The sequence below is a fragment of the Talpa occidentalis genome, unplaced genomic scaffold (assembly GCF_014898055.3).
Source record: "Talpa occidentalis isolate TD23 unplaced genomic scaffold, MPIMG_talOcc4v2.1 talOcc4.17, whole genome shotgun sequence".
Lineage (NCBI taxonomy): Eukaryota > Metazoa > Chordata > Mammalia > Eulipotyphla > Talpidae > Talpa > Talpa occidentalis.
The window spans coordinates 22,972,802-22,996,268 of NW_023601754.1; the positions used below are offsets into that span (position 1 = coordinate 22,972,802).

Here is a 23,467-nt window from a genome sequence, read left to right on the forward strand (position 1 = left end):
CAAATCTTCTGTAATGTAGAGTATAAAGACAGAAGAAAAACCTCTGTAATCTGTTTTTACCTGAAGATGACCATATTCCTCATAGGAGAGCATCTCATCCCCTGTATGCACATTGAAGATAGAGTGAAGGCAAGTTGTTGGGCGTGGATCCTGCTTAAACTGCTGGACCTAGAAACAAACATAAAATGTAAACATTGCTAGTAATTCACATTCTCGTCCAAGTTTAGAAGTTAATTTTCATGAAACATTTTAATGAGGAAAGCTATAGCTTATAGGCTGAGAAAAGAATAAAGGAGAAATGTTACTGATTCTAAAATAAAACAAAACAGAAAACTCATAATCAGGGCCTCCCTGGTAGAGCAGGTGGTTGAGTGCAGCACTGTGATACTGTCCGCAGGCTCTGCACTGCCAGTTCAATCCCCACCGGCCAACCTACATGGCACAGCAGACCTCTCCTGTCTCACCCACTGCTCCCCTCAGCAGTGTATTTCGGTCATTCTGCCTGTTCTGTTCCCCACTCTGTCTCTGGTGACTATTCTCAACCTCCACACCTCTGGCCTGTACCCCAGTTCTTGTATACATAAGTAAATAAATCTTTAAAAAAAGAAAACTCATAACCACTATCTTAACAGAGTTAACATGATGAATACTTATATTGACATTTCACAAACAGCAAGTCAGTGTGATGGAGAACATGTCAATGCAGTGGCAGTAGCTTTGCTATGATTTGCACCTTTTATTTTTTTTAAAGATTTATGTATTTATGCATACAAGAACTGAGGTGTGGGAGGGTGAGAGGATTCACTAGAGATAGAACGGGGAGAAGAACAGGCATATGGACTGAAGATACTGCTGAAGGGAGCAGCGAGTGAGCCAGGAGAGGTCTGCTGCACCATGTGGGTATCTCCTTGGCCAGCCAGGTATCAAACCCGTGCTGCAGAGGCTGCAGACATCTTCATAGCGCTGTGCTCAACCCCCTGTGCCACCAGGGAGGCCCACGTCTTTTATTTTTGAGTCAAGTAATGGTTCATTCTATGGGAGAGGACTACAGGAATTGTAGCCCTTGGACTACTATTTGGAAATGCTTACATGAAACTCAATGAAAAAGTGCTTCAGTCACATTCTAATTCAGTAAGTATTCAAAACTTCAAATGTTACTTCTTTCTCTGAGGATCACAAAGTATAACCTATGTTTCTGTCAACATGTTTTCATTTCTGCTTCTGCACACTCATTACTAAGACACAAATTCCAAGAGAACATGGGCTACCCCTTTAGCAACTGAACATAAAAAAATTAACAATTTTAGGATACTAAGTAAACTCTAAGAGATCTAACAAACTCCAAAGGCAAAAATGATCTTTAAAGGTCTGTTCAACTTGGCAAACACAGACTGATGCCAATATATGCAAGAAACAGACAGTCCCCAACTTAGGATGGGGTAGTTCATGATTTTTCAACTTTACAATAGTGCAAAGGCTATATGCATTCAGTAGAAACTGTACTTCAATTTTTTAATTTTATCTTTTCCCAGATTAGGACTACGTAGTCCAATACTCTCTTGTGATGCTAGAACGGCAGGGCTTCCAGTCAGACACATAAAGACAAGAGTTAACAACTAGTACTCCATAGTATATACCGTGTGGCCAGCATTTTCTGGTTCCGATATTTTCAATTTGCAACAGGTTCACTGGGACAGAATGCCATCATAAATCAAGGAAGAACTGTACTGACCTAGTCTCTAGAAGTATGAGATGAATAGAAATAGAGAATGAATAGAAAGACATATAGCACTATGTAAAGGCAACAACAACTTCTGAATGGTTAGGATCTTGCCTCATTTAACTTGAATAAAGAAGCACATAAAACCACATTCTCTTCTCTACCTTCAAATAAAATTCTTTCCTCTCACCTCCCACATCAGGATGCCTATCCCTGGCTTTGTGTTTTTATTAGTTGTATCTCAAACTATCTAATAGTCTTCTGGAAGCTACACTATCCAGTACAGCAGCCACTAGCTATGTTTCACTAATTGAAATATAATTAAATAAAATTTAGAAATACAGTTTGCTTGCCACACTGCAAAAGAACAAAACTGCAAGCAGTCAATAGCCACATGTGACTAGTGACAGCTATTTTGTCCAACTCAGTAACAAAGAACATTGCTATCATCACAGAAAGTTTAATGAACATTACTATTCTAGAGAGCTAATACAACTTTGTACATCCTCCTACTCCACCAGGGATCATGCACAAATGCAGCCCTCCCTATGATGAAGTCAACAAAAGGAGAGTCAGAATCCATCAGTATGTAATCAGGCAAGAAAGAATGACGGTAAAGGGTAAAGGCAGGGATGTATGTTCTCTACCTACATAAAGTGACCAAACCATCCAGTGTTAACTCAGAGAAAGTGAGAAGGCCAGACTTATGCAATATCTGAATTTGCTGGCAAGAGTGTTAGACTACACTAATAGAAACAAGTACTGTCACTTCTTTCAAATTACCACAATTATTATCTCAAAACATTGAACATTATTCTGGGGCTCTTATATAAAATATGGTTATGTTAAAACAAAACACATTCTGCCCACTTGGCAAGAATGTAAAAAGGAAAGACTTCATCAGCTTAATAAAGTGCTTCAGTTGACAGTGTTTGTCATTTATCTTCAAGATACACAAGTACCCAGCATGAGAATTTATATTACATCACTGTGTCAGAGAAAAAGCAACCTACTAAATAATTAAAGATGATGAAATGGGGAAATACATAACTATACTTTGAGTCTTAAAGCTGTTAAAAGACAATTTAAAATTTCAGAAAAAAATAAGACTCCAATTCTATATTGAAAATCAATGGGTCATATTGATGTGAAAATTATTCTTTAAAGCAGTCAAAAACAAAAAAAATAGTATTTCATATGAAGTATGGCATCTGGCAAATAAAGATAATAATCAAAGTAAATTTTTTAGATAAAAAAAATCTAGAATGTTTTCTCTGCTTGTTATTTTATTTAGATTTTTCCCCCTGAAAACTTTAATCTTTGTGAACCAAAAGCTTATCATTTAGGAAAAGGTAACTGAGAAATTTGTACTCATTCTTAAATTTATAGCCTTACAATATACAATTAAATAGAAAATCACCTCACAAGGAAATTCTCTAAGAATAAATTTTATAAAATTTCTTGTAATTATTCCTGTGAATAAGAAAATGCTCAGGTTTTATTAATTTTTTTTTATTTTAATAAATTTTATTTTTATATTCCCCATACAATTGCAATCCCCTTATTTTGACCCCAATCCCTCCCCTCCCCACCCCCCACCCCCCATAGATTGTCTCTTGTTCATAGTTGTTTGTTGATTTTGATATTTTCTTTCTTATAGTTATTCATTTTCCCGGTCCCTTATTTAAGTTTTCTAGATTCCTGCTATAAGTGAGACCAACCGGTATTCTTTTTCTTTCTGGCTTATTTCGCTGAGCATGATCCCTTCCAGCGCCATCCATGTTGCTGCAAATGGCATGTGTTTATCTTTTTTGAATGTTGAGTAATATTCCATGGTGTATATGTACCACATCTTCTTGATCCAGTCATCTATTTTGGGGCATTTGGGTTGTTTCCAAAGCTTAGCTATTGTAAACAGTGCTGCTATAAACATAAGGGTGCAAGTGTTCTCTGGAATTGATGTTTCTGTGTCCTTTGGGTAAATCCCTAGGAGTGGAATTGCTGCGTCATATGGAAGCTCTATGTTTAGTAGGTCCAGAAATCTCCATACAGCTCTCCATAGTTGTTGGACCAGTTTGCACTCCCACCAACAGTGCAGGAGAGTTCCTTTTTCTCCACATCCTTGCCAACATTTGTTGTTGCTAGTTTTTTTAATATGTGCCATTCTCACTGGTGTAAGATGGTATCTCATTGTAGTTTTGATTTGCATTTCCCTGATTACAAGTGATGTTGAACATTTTTTCATATGACTGTTGGCCATTTGCATTTCCTCTTCAGAGAAGTTTCTTTTTAGCTCTTCTGCCCATTTTTTGACTGGATTATTTTCTTTGTTGTTGTTGAGTCTCATCAGCTCTTTGCAGATTTTTGTGATCAGTCCTTTATCATTAGTGTTGTGTGCAAAAATGTTCTCCCAGTCGGTGGGGTTTCTCTTTGTTTTTGTTATTGTCTCTTTTGCTGTGCAGAAGCTCTTTAATTTGATGTAGTCCCAGCTGTTTATCTTTGCCTTCACTATCACTGCTTTGGGTGATGTGTCTGTAAAGATGTCTTTGATGTGCATATCACACAGTGTTTCGCCTATATTTCCTTCTATGTATTTTATGGTTTCAGGTCTTATGTCTAGTTCTTTAATCCATTTTGAGTTGATTTTTGTGTATGGTGTGAGGTAGTGGTCAAGCTTCATTCTTTTGCATGTAGCAACCCAGTTTTCCCAGCACCATTTATTGAACAAACTTTCTTTGCTCCAATGCATATTCTTTGCTCCTTTGTCAAAGATTAGTTGACCATAAATCTGTGGGTTTATTTCTGGATTTTCTATTCGATTCCATTGGTCTGTATGTCTGTTCTGGTTCCAATACCATGCAGAAACTGCTCAGGTTTTAAATGAATAAATATTTTAAGCAGAAAATTAAGAACAGCAACCTTCACACCATATTGTAAAGCAATTATCTACCCTCTAAGCTATTAACTGCAAATTAAATTGATTGTTTAAAATTCTGGCTGCTCCCCCTTAAGGAGTATTAGAAAAGAAAATAGACAAATAGGCATATGAACATCGAGAGGTAAAAAATACCTAATGTTATTTTTTTTTAAAGATTTATTTATTTATTTATACAAGCACTGGGTAGTCAGAAGCGCGGGAGGGTAAGAGAATTCACCAGAGCCAGAGCTGGGAGCAGAGCAGGCAGAAGGACCGAGGTACACTGCTGAGGGGAGCAGCGGGCGGCAGGAAAGGTCTGTGAGCCATGTGGGACCCTCCTCTGGTGGCCGGGGAGCAGCCGGGGATGGAACCGGCACTGCAGAGGCTGCGGGCAGCTTCACAACCCAGCACTCAACCGCTGCGCCACTGGGGAGGCCCTAAATACCTAATGTTATTAAGTAGGCATTAAGATAATGGCAAGACAATAATACAAATCAGATTGCTCTAGGGGCCTCCCTGGTGGCGCAAGGGCTTAAGTGCCAGCACTGTGAATCTATCTGCAGCTTCTGCAGCATGAGTTCAATCCCTGGCCTGCAATGAAGCTACCCACAGGGCGCAGCAGACCTTTCCGGTCTTGCCCGCTGCTCCCCTCAGCAGTGTATTTCAGTCAGTCTGCCTGTTCTGTTCCTACTCTGTCTCTTGTATGCATAAATAAATCAATCCTTAAAAAAAAAAAATCTATAACTTAAGGAATTCAGTCACATTCAAATTTTATTCAAGTGAAAACTGGTTAGTGAGGATGTATAATATTTAGAAAAGACCATGAACAATTGGGTATAGAAGCCACAAAGGGAAAACTTTCTATCATTTCTTCTTTCTGATAAATAATTTAATCTAAATCTGTCAACTTGTTTATCAAACACATGAAATTCATGACTGTCACAATGTTTCCTTGAGGGAAAAGCTGAATTCATAGACACACATTCGAGAAATGATAAGTGTGAAATAAACAGTAAACTTTTCACACACAGGCAAAAATAATTCTAATCACAATTCAATATATATGACACACTAGTTTAATTCAAGTAGGGTATAACTTACGACACACTATTATTTCAAGCACTGAAAAACTTTTATAATAATGATTTGTAAGGTCAAATTTCAGTAGACAAATTATAATTTGGTCACTTATTTCTATTACAACTTGAGAATAATTTAAATTTTTCTTCCAACAAACATTTTTTCTTGCCTTTTCTGGTGGCAGAATATAAATGACTTTTTATTTTATTTTGACTTCAAATAAAGGTCTTAAGAAGAAATTGTTGTAATTTTTATCCTTTTCAAGCATAAATTAAAGCTTAATATAATAGTCACATGATAAAGACACATAAAATGCTAAGTGATCCAAATTGCCTGCATAATTACTGATGCATCTTCACTAATATGTATATTAGAAACATATCTGAGGCAGGTGGTGTAGAAGGAAGGAGTAACAACAATGATGATAACAACAAATATTTACTGTATGCTCACCTGGTGCAGGTCCTGTGCTATATGTTTTCTTATAAAATTTCTTAATTTTCACAAGAACCCTACTATTATCCACATAGTACAAGATACTACTATTATCCACATTTTACAGATGAAAAACATTGAAGCATTAGAAGTTAAGCAATTTACCCAACATCACACATCTAGAAACAGACTAGAAAACAGCATGGTACGTTTATGCTGATTGTCCAGAAAAGATCATAAACACAGCCTAAGAAGGCTACCCTTACAAAGACTATTTGTAAGGCTGCTGCTTGGGAAATGTGTGGGAAATTGGAATCCAGGAGTCTACCATTCCCTGAATAGAGAATGCCTAAACTGCTTATACAAACAAATATTGTTTATGCAAAACACCTGCTGCCTTCGATGAGTTGAGTTTTGGTAGAGGGTGAGTATGTGACCAGATAGCAAAGAGAAGTAGGATAACAAGTCTCTAATGAGTTTTCCAGGTAGACAACATGTTATTACAAGTGTTATCACAACTCATTGCTACAGGTATTAAGTGTATCTGTGTGAACCCACTGGGAGGGGACTCTTGGAAACTTGTACCTCTCTTCCTCCACACTTTGCCCTGTGTACTTTTTCATTTTTTGATTTAGCTTTGGCTCCCTTCACTGTAATAAACCACAGCCATGACTATGATTAACTGCTGAGCCAGGTGAGTTTGCCAAGGAATCATCAAACTTGGTGGCCTTGGAGTCCCATGGCATAATGATCTACCTATGTAGATGCACTGTATTAGGACCAGAGGACATAAAAATGTAGGTAAGCAGGGCAAGTCACAAAGCCACATTACAATTGTATAGAGCTTTACAATTTTTTTTTTAGGTAACATTGGTTTACAACATTGTGTGTGATTCAGAGTCATAAGATCACACCATTTCAGAAGTATATCCTCACACCACACCCACCACCAAGTCACCCATACTCCTCCACCATAGTGCCTCAGCCCTCTGCTCACTGTTTTCTCCCTGCCTCCTCTTGTAGTCTTGATTCTTCAGTGAATTTCCTAGGATTTGTTATAAGTTTGGAGGTTTAGAAACTTAAAACTTTTATGATGTATATTCTATTCTTTAATTTCCATAATAACCCTATAAAATTTGCTGTTTTCTAAGCCTATAATTCCTGCAATCTATACATGTAAATAAACAAAGCATTTTATTTTTTAATGAACATTCACCAAAGCCAGAGCATTCACATGTCCAAAAGGAATTTTGATAAAGAGTTTCTTAAGTAACATAATACTGGTTAGAATTATCGAACTGTGAGGTTCCTGAGAAATAGAGCAGTTATCAAGCAAAAACCAGATGCAAACTAACAAACAAACTCAAGCCTCAATAATAATTCTCAATCACTTCTTGCTTAAGGTGTTTCTTCAATTTCAGGATTTCTAAACCTTGGGCTGGGAAGGCAGAGGTTGTTTTAACCTATCTAGACTGACCTGTGATGTGGCTTTACCTTTTGAAAGTACATTCTTCTTCAGAAGATGCTATTGCTATATTGGTTAAATTAATCCTTTAGAATGATGTGAGAATTCCAGTCCACACTACAGTGTTTTACCTTATCGGCCTGACGCATATAGCAGTAGAGAATCCCTCTCATACATTTTATAGCCGAGTGCTCCAGCTCATGGGTCCTTCCCTTGTCATCATCAATGCGCCTGGGTGAGAGAGATAACTCATGAAACAAATTGGAAAAGCATTTGAAAAGGAAGCAGAGCTTTTGATAATTAAGTATTTAACTATCTGGCTAATCCTATGTTCTGGCAACATGTACTAATTCTGTAACAGTGAAACTCCATTTTCCCAGCAGATGTAGAAACACTGCAGTAAAAAAAAAAAAAAAAAAAAAAAAAAAATTCTATGATGAAACTTGTGCAAATTTCTCCTTCTTTTAAGGAAGTAAGCCAATTGCTTTAAAAATAGCATACAATATTTTCTACATTGACTTCTAAGGATATTTTTAAAGTTTCCTTTAAACTTAAAAAGAATATTTCTATATTGGAAAATTCTACCACAAGGTTCTTTAAACTCACTGTCACAGAGCAAGGCAATTTTTAATATCAAGAAATCCCTTTAAAGTTATGCATCAGCCACTTGGATTCAAGGAAGCACAGATTAAGGTAGGCACATGCCTTCTTAGTTCTGCCATGTGTTAATAATGCCAGCATGGGCACTTGAGTCAACAATGCCTTCAACTAAACACTTCCAGTACCATACACAATACTCAGGGAGGAAGTTTAATATTCTAAGGTCTTATTTATTTATTATTGATTAAACTATTTTACTTTCTTACATTATTGTTTATTTTTGTACACTATTTGAGTCCTCCCTTCAAGTGTAGTCCCCATAAATCTCCCACCACATCACCTGTGAATCATAACACAGTCCCTTGTACTCTTCCCTACGCTGCCTTGTCCCTCTCTTTCTGCCCCCACACTCTCCCTCCCCTGCTATATTCCTCAGATCTATAATTTGTCTAAGGTATTACTTAAAATCAGTGGACCACAGTTTACGTCTCTGGCTTTTAAAAAGAAAGAAGAGCTAAACCCTAACTATTAAGCAAGGTTAATATATTCTTCTGTCATTAAGTTAGATTTTTATTATGGAACAGTAACCTTCAAAAGGTGAATCAGAGTAACCCACTACTGAGAAATAAAAGCAGCTTATTCATTATGTCACTTAATATTAATTAAAATATAAGGTGATGACCCTCATTTCATCATATATACATATAGTTTATATATATATCATATATATAGTTGATCAAGTATATCAACTATCTCCTTAAAAATGTGTATTATAATTAGCTCTTTTTTTAACATCAGATCTCATATACCACTGCTAGGAAGACTGACAATCATTTTAACATATTATGGTAAATGCCAAAAAAAGTAGGCTATTTATCATTAAAATATCATCCTTCTTTTTGACATGTAGCACTGCAGTAAAACTAGCATAATTTTGCTCTATGCTCTATTTTTTCCCTGATGTAAGAAACAAATGTTTTAATAGAAGCAAATTATATCATGATTTCTGTGAACCAGGCATTGATATACAGAGGAAGAACAATTGTAATAAAATCAGCTCAATAAGATGTTCTGTGTATAAGTCCTACCTCATCTAAAAACCAAGAAGGGCCTCGCTGGTAACACAGGGGTTAAAGTCTCAGCACTATCAAGTTTTCACCTGCACTGTGGTATGAGTTTAATCCCAGCCAGGGAGCTACCCACATTGTGCAGCAGACCTTTCCTGTCTTGCCTGCTGTTCACCTCAGCAGTGTATTTCAGTGGATCTGCCAGTGTATTTCTGCTCCTCACTCTCTGTCTCTGATGAATCCTCTCACCCCCTGCACCTCTGGCATACACCCCAGTTCTTGCATGCATAAAGAAATAAAAAACAAAAAGAAAAATAATCAGAAAAAAATCATGACTTTCTAAAATGGTCTTTATAATAATTGTCAGCCCTTAATTTGAACAAGTATTAGACCAAGACTAAAATATTCTAGAATAATTCAGCTACAAACATCCATCTATTTTAATAAAGTATTATTTCTCCTTTCTTCTGTAAGTAAAATAAAAACCAGTAGAGTATTTCTCTTTTGACTGAAAAAGTAAGCAAGCAGCAGCTTTTGAGTAAAAATTAGGCCACTAGGCAATGTTCATTATTTTTCAGATTTATTTTTTTTTAAAGATTTTTATTTTTATTTATTTATACAAGCACTGGATACAGTCAGAAGCACAGGAGGGTGAGAGAATTCACCAGAGCCAGAGCAGGGAACAGAACAGGCAGACCGATGAAATACACTGCTAAGGGGAGCAGCGGGCATGGCAGGGGAGGTCTGTCACGCCATGTGGGACCCTCGCCGGCGGCCAGGGATCGAACCAGTGCTGCAGAGGCTGCAGGCAGCTTCGCAGCCCAGCGCTCAACCGCTGCGCCACCAGGAGAGGCCCAGATTTATTTTTTTAACTGTTTGTAATTTTATCTAATACAAAAGGATTATTTTTCCAAAGATTCAAAAACATATTGGTAGGTTTATTTACTTGCAAAGAGTAATCCCCCAAATTTGCAATAATGTACCTTCAGTGTTCCTGAAGGTAATATCATAATTTTATCCATTCATTCATCATTCATTCATTCATTATTAAAATACCATTATTTTACATTCTTGGTAATTTTTTTCACAATAAAGAGTTTCTCCCCTTAAATGTGGTGCCACCATGGTTCTCTCGCCAAATCATTCATAATCCTCCAGAATAATCCATTGTGCTCATGTGCCTCTTTTTCTCCCCCCCACCCCTTTCTCTGCCCCATTCCACCTCCTCTCCTGGATGCTTCAGATCCATGATCAGATTTCAAGGGTTGGTTTAAAAGTCTGTCATTTGCTTTCTCTATATTCCACATATAAGTGAATTTACCCAATATTTATTTTTCTCCTTCTGGCTTGTTTCACTTATGATAACCCCATTCAGCTCCAACCATGTTGCCACAAATGGCAAGAGTTTATCATTTTTGATCACTGAGTATGTTCCATTATGTATATATACAGCACATTTTGTTGATCTAATCATATACTCTGGGGCATTTTTGTTACTTCCTTATCTTAGCTATTGTAAATAGTTCTGTATAAACATCGTATTGCAGGTTTCCTTTCAAATTAGTGTTTTTGTGTTCCTTAGTTAGATACCTACAAGTGGAATTAGTGGGTCATATGGCAAATACATTTTTAGTCTTTTGAGGAACCTCCAAACTTTTTTCCATAGAGAATGGGCCAGTCTATATCACCAACAACAGTGTAAGAGGATTCCTCTTTCTCCACATCATCATTGGCACTTGTTGCTTCTGGTTTTTGTGATATGGGACATTCTCACAGGTGTGAGGTGGTATTTCAATGTGGTTTTGATTTGCACTTCCCTGATAACTGATCATGAACATTTTTCCATATGCCTACTGGCCATCTACATGTCTTATTTGGGGAAGCACCTGTCAATTTCATCTGCCCATTCATTCATTGGGTTCTTTGTTTTCTTTTTTATTACATTGTATGAGCTCTTTGTAGATCTTCAATAGGAGTCCCTCATCAAATGTAAATATTTTCTCCCATTCAGGTGGATGTCTCTCTGTTTTGGTTACTGTCTCTTTTGCTCTACAGGGGATTTTTAGTTTGATGTAGTTCCTGTTGTTTAAATTCTTTATTTTCCTTGCTGCTGGAGATGAATCTTCAAAGATGTTGCTGAAGGTCATGTCATGGAGGGCTTTCTTCTATATACTGTATGGTTTCAGTCTTAAATCCAATTTTTATCCATTTTGAGTAGATTTTGGTGTATAGTAGGAAAGAGTGATCTAGTTTCATTCTTTTGCATGTGGCAGTCCAATTTTCCCAACACCATTTTTTTTTTTAAATTGGTTCTTTCAATTTATGTAGACTACGAAGATTTTGTATACTGTTGCAGTAACAACACCATTTTCCTCTATTATTTAAGCCTAATAAATTAACAGGATCTAAGTCATTTCTGCTGTTGAAAAATTACTGCTGAGTTTGCATGGGTTTTGATAAATCCGTATGTCCTATTTTTGTTTTTTTTTTAATAATAAATTTTATTTTTATATTCCCCATACAATTGCAACCCCCCCATTCTGACCCCAATCCCAATCACCATTTATTGAAGAGGCTTTCCTTGTTCCAGTGTGGATATTTCCCTCTTTTGTTGTAGGTTAGTTGCCCATAAAAATACGGCTTTATTTCTGGGCTCTCAACACTACAGCATCGGTTTGTGTGTCTCTTTTTGTGCCAGTACTACACCATTGTAATTATTATGGTTTTGTTGTTTAGTTTAGATTCTGCAGGAGTGATACCTCCATTTTTTCCCATTAGTCAGAATATTGGCTATTTGGGGTCTTTGTGAATTTCAGTAATATTTGTTCTACTTTTAAGAAGAATTCCATTGCGATGTTTATTGAGATTGCACTGAATCTGTATATTGCTTTAGGTAGGATGGCCATTTTGACAATGTTAATTAATCTTATCCATGAGTAAGAAATATCTTTCAATTTCTTTGTGTCTTTTTTTATTTACTTTCACATTGTTTTATAGTTTTCTCTTCACATCCTTTGTTAGCCTTATTCCCAGGGATTTAATTTTGGGGGTGATATTATAAATGGGATGGCTTTCTTAATTTCTTCTGCTGCTAGTTCACTTTGCATATAAAAAAGCTACTGATTTCCATGTTGATATTGTATCCTTCTACTCTGCTTAATTGGTTTATTCTTAATTAGTTTTTCCATTGAGTCATTGGGCTTCTTATATATTACAATATCATCTGCAAATAATGATAGATTTACTTCTTTTTTCCTAATTTGGATTCCTTATATTTGTTTCTCTTGCCTAACTGTTCTAGCTAGGACTTCTAATACGATGTTGAATAGTAGTGGTGAGAGTGGACATCCTTGTCTTATACCAGATCTGAGTAGAAAGGCTTTCAGTTTTTCACCACTGAGAATAATACTAGCCGTGTTTTTGTCATATATGGCTTTTATTGTGTTAAGAGATGTCCCTTTTATTCCCAATCTCTCAAGGGTTTTCTTCATAAAAGGATGCTGGATCTTATCAAATACTTTCTCAGCATCAACTGATATGACCATATGGTTTTTACTTTCCTTTTTGTTGACAAAGTGAATTATATCAATTGATTTTCGAATGTTGAACCATTATTGTGTTTCTGGCATAAATCCTACTTGATCATGATGTATAATCTTTTTAATGGGTTTTAGATTCAATTTGCTAAGATTTTATTAAGACATCTGTGTTCAATAAGAAAATTAGTTTGTAGTTTTCTTTGTGTTGTTTTTTCTTTGGTTTTGGTATTAGCTTGATGTTGGTTTCATAAAATGTGTTTGGAAGTGTTCCTTCTTGATTTTTTTTTTTTTGAAAGAATCTGAGCAGGATGGGTATTAGCTCATCTTTGAAAGTGGTAGAAATCATTTGTGAATCCATCTATTATTGGGCTTTGTTGGGGGGGAGTTTTGATTACTGTTTTAATTTCTTTGCTTGTGGTTAGTTTGTTCAGGTTTTTTATTTCCTTCCAATTCAGTTTTAGATGGCAGTACTTTTCTAAGAATCTGTCCATCTCATCTAGGTTGCTGAATTTGTCTACATTTAACTGTTCTTAGTAATCACTTATTATCCTCTGATCTTCTGAAGCGTCTGTTGTAACTTTTCCTCTCACTTTTATTCTACTTTATTTGAGTCCCCCCACCCATTTTCTTTTAGTGAGCTGACTTAGAGGTTTGTTTATTTTGTTTCTTGTTTTCAAAGAACAAGCTTTACATTTCATTGACCTTTTGGTCTATATTTTTGATATTGTTACATTTATTTCTGGTCTAATTTTTATTATTTCTTTCCACCTGCTAGCTTTTGTATTTTTTTTTTATTTTCCCTCATCTAATTTTTTGAGGTGAGAAACTAAGTTATTTATTTGTTTTTTTCTAATTTCTTGATGCAGGCCTTTATTGCTATATATTTCCTACCCACCACTGTTTTTGCTATGTCCCATATGATCTGAAAAGTTTTATGCTCATTATCATTTGGCTCAAGGTATTTTTTCATTTCTTCAGTGTCCCAGTGGTCATGAAGTAATATGTTGTTCAGTCTCCATAAACTACAATTCTTCCTTGTTTTCTTTTTGTACTTGATTTCTATTTCAGTGCCTTTAGGTCAGAGAAGATATTTGATATGATTTAAATCTTCATGAATTTTTATATTCATCTTGTGACATAGTATACGGTTAACCCTAGAGGATAGCCCATGTACACTTGAAAAAATGTATACCTGGCTTTTTTTGAGTGTAGTGACATATAATTATCTTTTAAACCCATGCAGTCTAATTCTTTGTTCCTGTTTATATTCTGTCTTGTTAATTTATCTTTTGGTGAGACAGGGATGTTGAATTCTCCAACCACATATGTATTTTCTCTAATGTCTGTTCTCAGACTTGATAGGAATGGTCTAATATATTTCAGAGCTCCTTCATTTGGTGAGTATATTGATGAGAAGTATGTCTTTCCCCATTGTATTGTTCCTTTCCCTCTTGTATTGTTAAGTACAATACAAGTACAAGTATTTTGAGTTCTTTGAAGATCTTTATGATCAGTCCCTTATCAGTTGTATGGAGTGCAAAGATTTTCTCCCAATCATTAGGGTGTCTCTTTGCTTTGGTTAATATCTCTTTTGCTGTAGAGAAGCTTTTTAGTTTTATGTAATACCAGCTGTTTATCTTTTCCTTCACTTTCTTTACTTTAGGGGATGAGCCTTTAAAGATGTTCCAGAGTTGTATATCATGTGGTATTTTATTTTCCTCTATATATTTTATGGTTTCAGGTCATATGTTCATTTCTTTCATCCATTTTGAGTTTTTTCTTTTTGCATGGTTTGAGGTAGTTGTTCAGTTTCATTCTTTTGCATGTGGTGGTCAAGTTTTCCCAGTGCCTTTTATTAAACAAACTGTTCTTTGCTTCTTTGTCAAAGATTACTTGTCCATATATGTGTGGGTTTATTTCTGGGTTTTCAATTCGATTCCATCGGTCTGTGTCTATTTTTGTTCAAGTACCATACTGTTTTAATTACCATGGCTTTAGGGGCATCCCTGGTGGCACAAAGGGTTAAGATGCAGCACTATGAAGTTATATGCAGTCACTGTAGCTCAAGTTCGAACCCCAGCCAGGGAGGTGACCCCCATGGCGCAGCAGACCTCCCCTGATTCGCCTGCTGCTCCCCTCAGCAGCGTGTTTCAGTCAATCCGTCTGTTCTGTTCCACATTCTGTCACTGGTGAATCCTTCCCCCACCCTGATCTGTACCCCAGTTCTTGTATTCATAAATAAATAAATCTTTAAAAAAATTACCATGACTTTGTAGTATAGTTTGAAATTTGGGAGTGGGATTCCTCTATTCTCTTTCTTTTTAGTCAGGAGAGCTTTGGCTATTCAAGGTTTTTTGTGGTTCCATATAATTTCATCAAAATTGCTCTATTTCTTTGAATAAAGCCATTGAGATTTTATCAAGATTGCAACAAATCTCAAAATTGCTTTTGGGTAAGATGGCCATTTTAATAATGTTAATTCTTCTAATCCATGAGCAAGAAAGGACCTTCCATTTCTTTGTGCCTTCTTCCTTTTCTTTTAATAATGTTTTATACTTTTCTTTGTATAGGTCACTCACCTCCTTTGTTAGGTATATTCCCAGGTATTTGATTTTTTTTTTGTTTCAATTGTAAATGGGATGGTTTTCTTAATTTTTTTCTTTGTATTGATTGATTGCATATAGGAAGGCTACTGTTTTTTGTGTGTTGATTTTGTATCCTGTTACTTTACTAAGCTGGTTTATTATTATAATTAATTCTTCTGTGGCGTTTTTAGGATTCCCTATGTAGATAATCATATCATCTGCAAATAGTAATAGTTTTACTTCTTGCCCTATTTGGATTCCTTGTATGTCTTTCTCTTATCTTATTGCTGTGGCTAGAGTAGACATCCTTGTCTTGCTCGTGATCTTAATGGGAAGGCTTTCAGCTTTTCACCATTGATAATAATATTGTCTGTAGATTTGTCATAGATGTGTTTTATTATGTTATGTCCCAAAATCTTGAGAATTTCGAGGGCCATCATCATAAATGGATGTTGAACTTTGGCAAATGCTTTCTCAGCATTTATTGATCTGATATGGTTTTTATTTTTCTTTTTGCTCATGTGTTGGAATACAGTAATTGATTTTCAAATGTTAAACCATCCTTGTGCCCCTGAAATAAATCCCACTTGGTTGTGGTATATTATCCTTTTGATGTCAGATTTTGCTGGCTAGAATTTTATTGGGGAGTTTTGCATCAGTGTACATTAGGGAGATTGGCCTGTAGTATTCTTTTTTTTGTGTTGTCTTTGTTTGGTCTTGGTTATTATTGTAATGTTGGCTTCACAGAATAAATTTGGTAATATTCATTCTTTCTCAATTTTTTGAAATGGTTTGTGTAGGATAGGCACTAGCTCATTTCTGAATGTTTGGTAGAATTTGTTGTGAAGCCATCTGGTCCTGGGCTTTTGTTTTGGGGGAGAGTTTTGATTACGGTTTCGATTTCACTGCTTGTAATTAGTCTGTTTAGGTGTTCTATTTCCTCTTTCTCTAGCTTTGAATGATTATATAGTTCTAGCACTTTGTCCATCTCTTTTAGATTGTTGAACTTGTTTGCATATAAATGTTCGTAGTAATCTCTGATTATTCTTTTGATTTCTGCTGAGTCTGTTGTAATTTCTCCTCTTTCATTTTTGATCCTATTTGTGATTTCTCCTTTTGTTTCGTTGTGAACCTATCTAGAAGTTTGTCTACTTTATTTTTTCCAAGAATCAATTCTTAGTTTCATTGACCTTTTGGATTGTTTTTTAATTTCTATTTCATGTATTTCTGCTGTAACTTTTATTATTTTCTTTCTCATAGTGGCTTTTGGGTTTTGTTGTTGTTATTTTCTTGTTCTTTGAGATGAACAATTAGGTTATTTGAGTTATTTCTTGAATCTTGATGTGAGCCTTGATTGCTATATACTTTCTTCTTATTACTACTTTTGCTTTGTCCCATTCATTTTGGAAAGTTGTATCCACATTGTCATTTCCTTATGGTATATTTTAATTTCGTTTTTGATCTCCTCATTGAACCAATGGTCTTCCAGTAGTGTGGGTTTCAATCTCCATGAAATGGGAGGGTTCCTTGCTTTCATTTAGTGATTTGTTTCTATTTTAATGCTTTTATGATCAGAGAAAATAGTTGGTATGATTTTAAGTATCTGTTGATGCATGTCTGTGGTCCAGTATGTGATCCCTTCTGGAGAATGATCCATGTGCACTTGAGAAAAATGTATACTTTGTTTTTGGGGGGTGTAATGTCCTACAGATGTCTATAAGCACGAGATCTAGGTTCTTCTTTAGGGCTCTAGTCTCCACACAAGATCTAGGTCCTTCTTTAGGGCTCCAGTGTCCTTGTTTATTTTGTGTCACGTTGATCTATCCATTGGTGAAATCTCCTACTATATATGTATTTTCTCTATTGTCTTTTTTCAGAGATGATAGTAATTGTCTGACATATTTTGGTGTTCCTTTATTTGGTGAGTATATGCTGATGAGTTTGATGAGTGTTTTATCTTCCTGATGTATTGTCTCTTAATCATAACATAATGACCATCCATGTCCCTTTTTTACTTTTTTTAGTTTGAAGTCTATTTTATCTGATATAAGTATAGTTGTTCCTGCCTTCTTTTTTGTAGGGTTATTTTTCAACCTTTTACTTTCCATCTATATTTACTATGTTACTGTAGTTAAATGTTTTCTGGAGACAGCATTAGGTTTTTAATCCAGACTGCTACTCTGACATTTTATTGATCAATTTAGTCCACTTACATTTAGGTTAATATTGATACATTTGTATCTGTATTTGCCATTTTATTTGTCTTTTTGTGATTCTATTCCTCAACTTGTTCCGTTCTTCTTATTTATTCCTCTGTTGGTTTTGCCTTTAAGGCTTCTTGTAATATTTTTTGGAGTGGGAGTTTAGTAGTAATGAATTTCTTGCAATTCTGTTTGTTTGAGAAAGTCCTTATTTTTCCTTCATAGAGAAAGGAGAGCTTTGAAAGGTAAAGTATTCTTGGTTGGCATTTGTTATGTTGGAGTTTGTTAAATATGTTGCTCCATTCCCTTCTTGCCCATGGTGTTTCTTCCAAGAAGTCTGAAGTCAGTCTGATTGGTTTTCCTTTATAAGTTATCTGTTTCTTCCCCCTCATCATCTTCATTATTTTTTCCTTGTCTTGGACTTTTGGAAGATTTCCTATTATGTGTCCTGCTATAGTGTTTCTTTCACTGTGATAATTTGGTGTTCTTCTAGCTTCCTGTATGTCTATTTTCATCTCCTTCTACATGCTTGGAAAGTTCTCTTTGATTATCTCTTTGAATAGTTTCTCAGTTCCTATGTCTCTCTCCTCATCTTCTGGGATTCTATAATTCTTTTATTTCCTTTCCTCATTGTGTCAGATAGTTCTCGAAGTATTTCTTCATTTTGTTTTCTTTGTACTTCTCTTTCCTTTTCTTTTTTGGTTCTTTTTATATCTGTATCTTCAAGAGTACTGATTCATTTTTCCATTTCATCAATTCTGTTTTTGTTACTTTCCCCAGAGTTCTTTGGCTCCTCTGTTAATCTTTTAATATCCTGTGTTTCATTCATTTCCTTCTTTAAAGACTCAGTTTCACTTTTTAGTTCATTAATTATATTTCTCACATTGTTCTTCTCCTTTTTATCTTCTTTATGTTTTTTAATTATGGTGATTCTAAATTCTCTCTCAGATGGAATTCTTCCATGTCATTGTTGTTGAGTTCTTGAGGGCAGATTTTCTTTCTGTAGTGTGTCCTTCCCCAGAGGGCTTGCTTAGTTATTTGTATTTTTCCTTCTCCCTGCTGTTTGTTTTGAATTTGCTCTATGCTCTGTGTCACTGTGCCACTGATACTGGGGGGCTTCCCTTCAGGGTGCTCATACTCAGATGTCAGGAAGTGGTGACCAGACCAAGTTTGACACTGTCAAGCCAGAATTCACCAGGACAGTGATGCTGCAAGTGGGCTGGTGGGTGCTATCCCTGAAGATCAGTGAGTCTCTGTATGCTGCTGGTCTCATCCACTATATGCACACTTAATTTACAATGCCAGGCATGGTCTGTGCATATTGTAGGAGTGTTCATGCAGACTCTAATGTTGCGTGGGAGCCAAAAGGCACTCTCCCACTGGTTGCTGCTCCCTGTGGGGGTTAGGCCCTCCCTGTGCCTTCTGGATTTACTCACTGTTCTGTATGGAGTACAGGGGCACACTGGGATCACTGGCCTCCCAACAGCCCTGTGAGCCAGCAGATGTTTTCCTAGGACTGACTGTCCACCTTTAATTGCAGAGCCCTCACTTAGCCTTTACTCCATTCTGGAAGGGGTGCAGGGGTGGGGGGTAGTTGCTACTTTCGAACAGTCTTGCAAGTAGGTCCATGCTTACCTGAGACCCTCTTTTCACCTTGATGGTGGACCCCTCCCTTTCACCTTTCCACGATTTAAAACTCAAACTGGGGGATCTAAAATAAATCCTCTATTTTCAACCAGAAACTGGCAATATCCTACTTTATTTTTCTGTGAGCTGTATTATACAGATATAAATTCAAGTTTTAATGTGATCCGGAAGATACTTTTAATTTTTAAAAATGAACAAATGAAACAATTTTAAATTTCAGTCATTTTCTGCACAAAACATGTGCAAGTAAGTTATCAGCTGCTTCTATAATATGAAGCCTTGACTTTATATCTGAACCAGAATTCCAGACTTATAAATATATAATATATATACTTATAAATATATAATATATATCATGTAATATATTTAATACTAATAATATTTTATTACTATACCTTGATGTGAAACTGACATTTTTTAAGAATCAAACACATTAAAAGCTTTTATTACCTCTAAAAACAAAGTTATAAAGTGGACTATAAATAACAGTAAGAAAAACTATTTCAAAGTCTATTTTTTTGCAAATACATTACTAATTTCCTTTAATAATAAAATAATATCTATGTCTAAGTATTTAACACCATATAGAAAGTCCTAAGTATATGAAATATAATTTTATATAGTTATACATATGCATAAAATAATCTTTTTAAGTCCTCAGCATACATATACACACAAATGTACACAAATTCAAGCAGATGTGAGGTTTCATGAGACTGACAAGACTGAAAACTAATGCAGTTAGAAAATTCCAATTACTCATAATTTTTAAAATCCTTAACTAAATTATGCATTCATTATCAAGAAATAGATATAAAATCTTGAAGAAAATATGACAGCTTCATTTCCATATTACATATAATGTAATTTATATTATTTCATTGACATTTACAGGTAGAATTAGAAACAAAAATTCTATTAATTTTACAGCATGGGAATTCTCTAAATAAACCATCACAAAGTAATAATGTAAAAGTAAAAAGGACTTCCGAATAATTCTCTGAAAGAAAAGAAACTCTTGTGTTTTCCAAATGGTAGACAACTACCTTGCTAGCAACTCAAAATTCTACTTTAACTAAGGTGTTACTACAGGGTGTTAGTACACAAAGTAGTGTGCCCAGCAAAGTAAGGACTATAAATTCACTATCAGATGTTTGAAATCTTCTTCAAAGAAGGAAAAGGCCAGTTCACTTGTATATTTTAACAAATTTTCCCCCAAACATTTAATGTAGAAAAATTTCACTTCTATAGAAAAGCTAAAATAACACTACAATGAATAAAACTTTAACTTTTTACCTGGATTCACTAGTTGCTAAAATTAGCTTATAATCTTAATCTATAATTTATTTTCTGCACAATTTGAAAGTAAGTTACAAACCATCACTACCCCTACACGCTTCAGAAGTATCTCCAAAAGACAAGGACATTCCCCTATAGAACCATGATTTCATATCACACTGAAGGAATTTAATAACGATACTTTTTACATATAGTCTATATCCAATTTATCCAATTATTCCAAAATGTACTTTTCATATATTTTTAAATACATGATCAATTACATATCATGCATTGCAATTGTTTCTCATATTTCTTTAATTTTTCTTAACCTAGCCATCTTTATACCTATTTTCTAATCCTCTATGACAGTGACATTTTTTTAAGTTCAAGTAAGGACTCTCATAAGTAGGCATAATCTGGCTTTGTCTAATTCTTTATCCACAAGTATATTCATTTAAGCATTTGGTTAAGATGTCAACATAGATGATATTTACTTACCATTGTGTCACATCGGGGGAATATAATGTCACTCTGTTCCCTTTCTGGCTTCACAGTTTGATTAAGAGGCTATGAGTGCTCTCTCTACTCCTAAGGCCAGTATTAGCTTGACATTTAGTGAAACTATACTGTGTTTACATGAGTATGCAAAGAAATGCTTAGAGTGACATTGCAAACAAGTGTGTTTAAGGTGATTACTTCATCTTATCTTGGTATTTGACTTTCCTTTACAACACAGCCATGATTTATGACAAGAGGGATCATTCATGTTCATATGAAAGAACATAAATTTCAAATCAGTAGTACATACATGTGTTACCTTCAGATAATTAACATTCAAATATAATCTTAATAAGTTAAAATGTATTACTTCTCCCTTCCATATATAATAAGAGAAATTTTTAATCATGAAAAGCTTTATTTCCTTCTTTATGAAATATTTAATTAACTGAAAACAAGATTTAACAAATTATATCCCGATAGAGTACAGTAGGAAAAACATAAACTAGGGGAAAAAAAAAAAGAGGTCTTGTCCCTGGCTCTATCATAAACATATCTGAACAAATAGGTTAGCTACTTTGGGCCCAAGTTTTATCATCTGCAAAATTCAGTCACCATCAATTCACTTTATGATTGAAACCAACTAACTCAATGAAAATGGGCAGTTCATTCTGTCAAAGACAAATACAGATTTACAAGCCTAGAGATGAAAATTGTTTATCCACAAAGACACAAACTATTAAAACAAGTTTCATGGCAACCATTAGGAAAATGAAAAGGTTTAGAGGGCTTAAACAAGATATGAGCATTTACAGGTCACAGTAAGTCAGCAGCATAATCACAAGATAGCTACCCAATAGGTTCGGATTCAACAAAACGCCATCACCTAGACTAGCACCAATCAGCACAGCACATACCAGCTTACCTGTACGCAAGTGCCAAGGCCCAGGCCCCAGCAGCGCAATACAGACTGTCCTGGATCTTGGCCTTCTGATCATCACCGCATGTTTTGGTAGGAAAGAGACCTGTGGTGGGACTCTGATACATCAGCAATGTTGCCTTGACTGCAATGGAAGACAAAACAAATTTTCTTGGGCTGATGATCTTTATAACTTTGGTTGCTCATCCTACCTCTGACAATGTTGTTATTACTAAATTTAGTGTTAGTATAAACTTCTGAAGATGAAGGGACACATTCATAGTCACTTTAACCTTTTTAATTAACTAATTTAATTTTACATCATTGTTCATTTTTGTACAATATTTGATTTCTCCCCTCAGGTGTAATCCCCACAAAACTTCTATCCCACATATCCTATTAACCATCACCATAGTCCCTTATGCTCTTCCATCCTCTGTTTTGACCCATCCTCCCCTTTCTGCTGTATGTCTTGGACTTGTAATTTTCCTGCTAGGGTCTTTCCACTTTTAAGGACAGGACACAATTTGTTAGCACTAAAAAGCCTTTTAAAAAGCTTGGTTAATATTAACAAGTGTTAAAAGGTAACATCAGGTACAAAAAAAAGATGAGCCAACAAAAAACTAAGCATATTTCAACAAATGAGCTTAATAGGGAATCATAAAGCAAATATACAACACAAAGTGGCATATATTCACCAAATCTAATTCCAACTCAATTAATGCAACTCAGAATCCTTCCTTACTTTGTGCCTGGTCTTCAGACAAATGTCTTCATTTTACTTATTACATTGCACAACTTACAGATATGTTTAACATTTCAAAACTCAATCCTACCTTTTTAGGAGATGAAAATGTCAAGTAAGTAATGGTTTTTAAGCTTTTTTTTTTAAAAATAAAATAAGTTGAAAATCAGTGTTTTATTATGTTTTATAAATGAGTGTGAATATAATTAAACACACTAAAACTACATTTCATAAAAGCTATTTTATTCCTAATTATAATGGATGAGTAATGTTTTTCCCCAAAACACATCAAATTAACCAAATCATTAGTACATCAAGTACTTTCAGAATAGTTTTTTAAGAGTGTAAAGCATTCTACTCTTCAGAGATTAAAGAATAAAAATTCCTTTTCACAAACTATACTGATGGTATCATTTCTTTCAGAATGCCAGGGAATGATAATAAAGGAGAGACATAAGAATATGTACCAGATTGGAATGCAAACTGGTCCAACCACTATGGAAAGCTGTATGGAGGCTCCTCGGACTACTAAAAATGGAGCTACCGTATGACACAGCAATTCCACTCCCAGGAATCTACCTGAAGGACCCAAAAATATTAATTCAAAAGAATACCTTCACCCCTATGTTTACTGCAGCACTATTTATAATAACTAAGACTTGGAACAACCAAATGCCCAAAAATAGATGACTGGATCAAGATGATATAGTATATATACAGTATGGAATACTATTCACAGCAATCAAATAAGATTCACAGCAACATGGA

The 23,467-nt window shown here is 35.1% G+C and overlaps 1 protein-coding gene across 5 annotated transcripts in view; it reads right to left on the bottom strand.

Moving 5' to 3' along the window:
• PHKB (phosphorylase kinase regulatory subunit beta) overlaps nt 1–23,467 on the bottom strand; it is a 223,376-nt gene that overhangs the window by 166,194 nt on the left and 33,715 nt on the right. For all 5 annotated transcript variants that reach the window (XM_037516321.2, XM_037516318.2, XM_037516317.2 and 2 more), the window contains 3 exons: nt 21,961–22,099; nt 7,749–7,848; nt 61–168 (listed from right to left, as the gene is read on the bottom strand). In XM_037516321.2, coding sequence (XP_037372218.1) covers nt 61–168; nt 7,749–7,848; nt 21,961–22,099 — 347 coding nt within the window. The remainder of the gene's footprint in view (nt 1–60; nt 169–7,748; nt 7,849–21,960; nt 22,100–23,467) is intronic.